This window comes from Carlito syrichta, unplaced genomic scaffold, assembly GCF_000164805.1.
Source record: "Carlito syrichta isolate Samal-C Ts95f unplaced genomic scaffold, Tarsius_syrichta-2.0.1 Scaffold302054, whole genome shotgun sequence".
Lineage (NCBI taxonomy): Eukaryota > Metazoa > Chordata > Mammalia > Primates > Tarsiidae > Carlito > Carlito syrichta.
In genome coordinates this window covers 258,788-263,610 of record NW_007246150.1, presented here as the reverse complement: position 1 = coordinate 263,610, position 4,823 = coordinate 258,788, and the positions used below count along the sequence as shown (strand labels likewise).

General features: G+C 47.8%; 1 protein-coding gene across 1 annotated transcript in view; it reads left to right on the top strand.

The window, feature by feature from the left end:
• LOC103258295 (signal transducer and activator of transcription 2-like) overlaps positions 1-4,823 on the top strand; it is a 12,056-nt gene that overhangs the window by 5,816 nt on the left and 1,417 nt on the right. Inside the window, 3 exon segments of the mRNA XM_021711324.1 lie at positions 2,839-2,997; positions 3,096-3,188; positions 3,691-3,750. Of these exon segments, the coding sequence (XP_021566999.1) occupies positions 2,839-2,997; positions 3,096-3,188; positions 3,691-3,750 (312 nt within the window).

Here is a 4,823-nt window from a genome sequence, read left to right as displayed (position 1 = left end):
TAAGGTGGGCTCGGTGGCTCAGCCTGTAATCCTGCGCCTTGGGAAGCTGAGGTGAGTGGATTGCCTGAGCCCACGGGTTAGAGACCCGCCTGGGCCACTTGGCGAGATCTCTTCTCTGCAATAAATCAAAAAATGAGCCGGGTGTGGTAGTGCGCGCCTGTAGTTCCAGCTACTCGGGAGGCTGAGGCGGAAGGATCGCCGGAGCCCAGCAGGTCGAGGCTGCGGTGGCCGGGAGCGGCCACTGCACTCCAGTCTGGGCAACAGAGTGAGACTCCAACTCAAAAAAAAAAATAAAAGTTAGCCGGGCATGTAGTTCAGGCTACTTGGAAGGCTGAGGCAGGAGGATTGCCAGAACCCAGCAGGTCGATGCCGGGGTGGCCATGAGTGTGCCACTGCACTCCAGCTGGGTGACGGAGTGAGACACCGACTCCAAAAAAAAATAGTCCCCTATATAATAATAACATAATTTAATTAGTAAACTCCTGTTTTTGGACATTTAGGTTATTTTTAATTTCCTGCTATTTTTTCCAATAAATGCTTTATTTTTATAGTAATTATATTGTGATGCCAAAAAGAATTACTAATATGTCCTTCAACAGACTTGAAAAGTACCTATTCTTTTAAATGTTTTATCATGAGAAAATTTATTATAATTTTAGACTTTAAACAATATAACACAGTACCCAACTGTTTGTGAGGTGAGACAGAAGAATTGATTGAGCCCAGGAGTCCAAGGTCAGCCTGGGCAACATAACGAGACCGTCTCTAGAGAAAATAAACAAATTAGTTAATTAATTAATTTTAAGAATATACCATAACTGTTCAGGTAAATTGAAAAATAGGAGCCGGGCTCGGTGGCTCAGCCTGTAATCCCGCGCCTTGGGAGGCTGAGGTGAGTGGATTGCCTGAGCCCGCGGGTTCGAGACCCACCTGGACAACTTGACGAGACCTCATCTCTGCAATAAAACAAAAAATCAGCCGGGCATGGTAACGCGCGCCTGTATTTCCAGCTACTTGGAAGGCTGAGGCGGCAGGATGGCCGGATTCCAGCAGGCTGAGGCTGCGGTGGCCGGGAGCGGCCACTGCACTCCAGCCTGGGCGACAGAATGAGACTCCAACTCAAAAAAAAATTAAAATTAAAAAAAAGAAAAGAAAAAGAAAAATAGATATATAGTGCTTAGGGTCTAGGACCGACATTTAAATTGCAGTTGCAAACATTCATCATCATACAGGACTAGCAAACTATGACCTGTGGGTGATTTCTTGGCATCTTAAACAATGCTGCTGTAGTAAATATCACTTATAGCTACATCTTTGTTTATATCCCTAATTGCTTCTGTAATATAAATTCCTGGAAGCTGTGTTCCTGGGTAAAAATATATACCATTTCTTCTTGGTGATGACATTGCTATTCTATTGACCATTTGTTACATTTTTTTTCTTTTTTTGAGTTGGAGTCTCACTCTGTTGCCCAGACTGGAGTGCAATAGCACACACATTCCTGGCCACCGCAGCCTTGACCTGCTGGGCTCCAGCAATCCTTCCACCACAGCCTTCCAAGTAGCCGGAACTACAGGCACGCACTACCATGCCCGGCTAATTTTTGATTTATTGTAGGGATGAGGCCTCGTCAAGTTGCCCAGGCGGTTCTCGAACCCATGGGCTCAGGCAATCTGCTCGCCTTGGCCTCCCAAAGTGGGAGAGATTACAGGCTGAGCCACCGAGCCCAGCGAAAACCACTCTTAATTTGGTCATCCAGAGGTACCTATTGTCAATATCTGAATAAATTTTCCCCAGATTTTGTCTAGGTTATATACAAATGTGTCTATTTTTTGCATTGTTCTTTTTATTGATATGTAATGTTTGTGGGGTATATGTAATATTTTGATACATGCAAAGATTGTGTAATGATCACATCAGGATATTTGCCATCACTGGGAACATTGATCATTTCTTTTTTGTTTTGTTTTCTTTTCTTTTTTGAGTTGGAGTCTCACTCTGTCGCCCAGACTGGAGTGCAGTGGCCGCTCCCGGCCACTGCAGCCTCGACCTGCTGGGTTCTCGCGGTCCTTCCGCCTCAGCCTTTCGAGGAGCCAGAATTACAGGCACACACTACCATGCTGGCTGATTTTTTAATTTATTGTAGAGATGAGGTCTCACCAAGTCACCCAGGCAGGTCTCGAACCCGTGAGCTCAGGCAATCCACTCACCTCAGCCTCCCAAAGCGTGGGATTATAGGCTGAGCCACCAAGCCTGGCTTCTTTTTTTTTTTTTTCATGTGAAATTTATTTTATTTTATTATTTTTGTCCTTACAGAACATTTAAAAAAAATTTTTTTTTTTTTTTGAGTCGGAGTCTCAGTCTGTCGCCTAGGCTGGAGTACAGTGGCAGTGGCACGCTCTCGACCACCACAGCCTCAACCTGCTGGGCTCAGGCGATCCTTCCGCCTCAGCCTTCCGAGTAGCTGAAAACCACAAGCATGTGCCACCACGCCTGGCTAATTTTTTGATTTATTGTAGAGACAAGGTCTTACCAAGTTGCCCAGGCTGATCTCAAACTCCTGGACTCAGTCAATCTTCTCGCCTCTGCCTCCCAAAGTTCTGGGATTACAGGCATGAACCACCATGCCCAGCTCTTTTTTCAGTTTTATATGTAAAAGTGGCTTTGATTTTTGTTTCTCAGCTTTTGAATCCAGTTGAATAACCTCGTATATGCCTCCTGGGTTCTTTTTTGGCCCCCATTGGTTTCTGACTCTGCCCATGTTGAAGAAGAGCTCTTACAGCCCAAATGAGCCTCCAGGAGACTCACGATTCCTTCTCCCTGAATCCTGTCACCCAGGTTCACAGCTGGAGCCAAGTTGTTGTTTCACTTGCGGCAACTACTGAAACAGCTGGATGATTTGAGCAGCCAGGTTACCTATCAAGATGATCCTCTGACCAAAGGCGTGGAGCAGCGCAGCGCCCAGGTCAAGGAGTTGCTACAGCGTCTGCTCCAAAGGTCTAGAGGCCAGGGAGGGTGGCCCGGGGAGGGAAGGTGGAAGGGGAGCCATTCGAAAGATGCTGAGCTCTACATTCTCTCTGCATCTCTCTCCCCAGAGCCTTTGTGGTAGAAACCCAGCCCTGCATGCCCCAAACTCCCCATCGACCCCTCATCCTCAAGACTGGGAGCAAGTTCACTGTCCAAACAAGGTTGGCATTTTAGAACTCATCCTGCTTCCTTCCGCTGCGTGTCTTCTGGCTCTACAGATGTTCCTGCTCCCGGCCTTTTCTTCTCCCTTTCCCCAGGATCTGTCTACCTCTTCTGATCTCTTCCATTATCTTTTTATTTTTATTTTTTTTTGAGTTGGAGTCTCACTCTGTCACCCAGACTGGAGTGCAGTGGCCGCTCTGGGCCATTGCAGTCTCAACCTGCTGGGCTCTGGCGATCCTGCCACCTCAACCTTCCAAGTAGCTGGAATTATAGGTGCATGCTACCATGCCTGGCTGATTTTTTGATTTATTGTAGAGATGAGGTCTCGCCAAGTTGCCCAGGTGGGTCTCGAACCCGCGGGCTCAGGCAATCCACTCACCTCAGGCAATCCGGGCTCACCTCAGCGGGGATTACAGCTGAGCCCGGCTTATCTTTTTCAAATATCTGGTCTATCCAGGAGTTTGAGGTTGACACTCCCCCATCTACCTCCCTTTTCCTCAGGCTGCTGGTGAGACTCCAGGAAGGCAGTGAGTCCCTCACCGTGGAAGTCTCCATTGACAGGTAAGTTGGGGCAGGTAAAGGTTGGGTCCAATGGGTGGCAAGGACACAGCTTCCTTAGATGGAGGAGACAGCCCCTTTTTATAAAGGAGCCATAGAAAGCCAGGTATGGTGGCTTACGTCTGTAATCTTAGCACTTTGGGAGGTGGAGGTGAGGATTGCCTGAGCTCAGGGGTTCGAGACCAACATGGGTAACTTGGCAAGACCTTGTCTCCACAATAAATCAAAAGATCGCCTGAGCCCAGCAGGTCAAGGATGTGGCAGCCGTGAGCATGCCACTGCACTTTAGCCTGGGTGACAGAGTGAGACTCCTACTTAAAAAAATAAAACAACAGGCCAGGCGTGGTGGCTCAAGCCTGTAATCCCAACACTTTGTGGGGCCAAGGTGAGGGGATTGCCTAAGCCCACAGGTTCGAGAACAGCCTGGGCAACTTGGCAAGACCTTATCTCTACAACAAATTAGTTTCTTTTTTTTGAGTTGGAGTCTCACTCTGTCACCCAGACTGGAGTGCAGTGGACACTCCCGGTCACTGCAGCCTCGACCTTGTTGGCTGGGCTCCGACAATCCTTCCGCCTCAGCCTTCCAAGTAGCTGGAACCACAGGCACGCGCTACCACCCAGCTAATTTTTGATTTCTTGTAGAGATAAGGTCATGCCAAGTTGCCCAGGCGGGTCTCGAACCCGTGGGCTCAGGCAATTCACTCACCTCAGCCTCCCAAAGCACAGGATTACAGGCTGAGCCACCGAGCCCGGCTCAAATCAGTTTTTAAAATGGCCGGGCGTGGTAGCACACGCCTGTAGTTCCAGCTACTTGGACGGCTGAGGTGGAAGGATTGCATGAGCCCAGCAAATTGGTGATAGGGAGGCTGTGAGCATGCCACTGCATTCCAGCCTGGGTAATGGAGTGAGACTCCAACTCAAAAACAAACAAACAAACAAACAAAAACAGGGCCATAAGGCTGTCTTCTTCCCCTTCCATTCCTACCTCATAGAAGTTATAACTATTTTGTTGAACACTTACTATATGACAGGTAGCATGTTAGATACTATACTCTTTTTTTTTTTTTTTTTTTTTT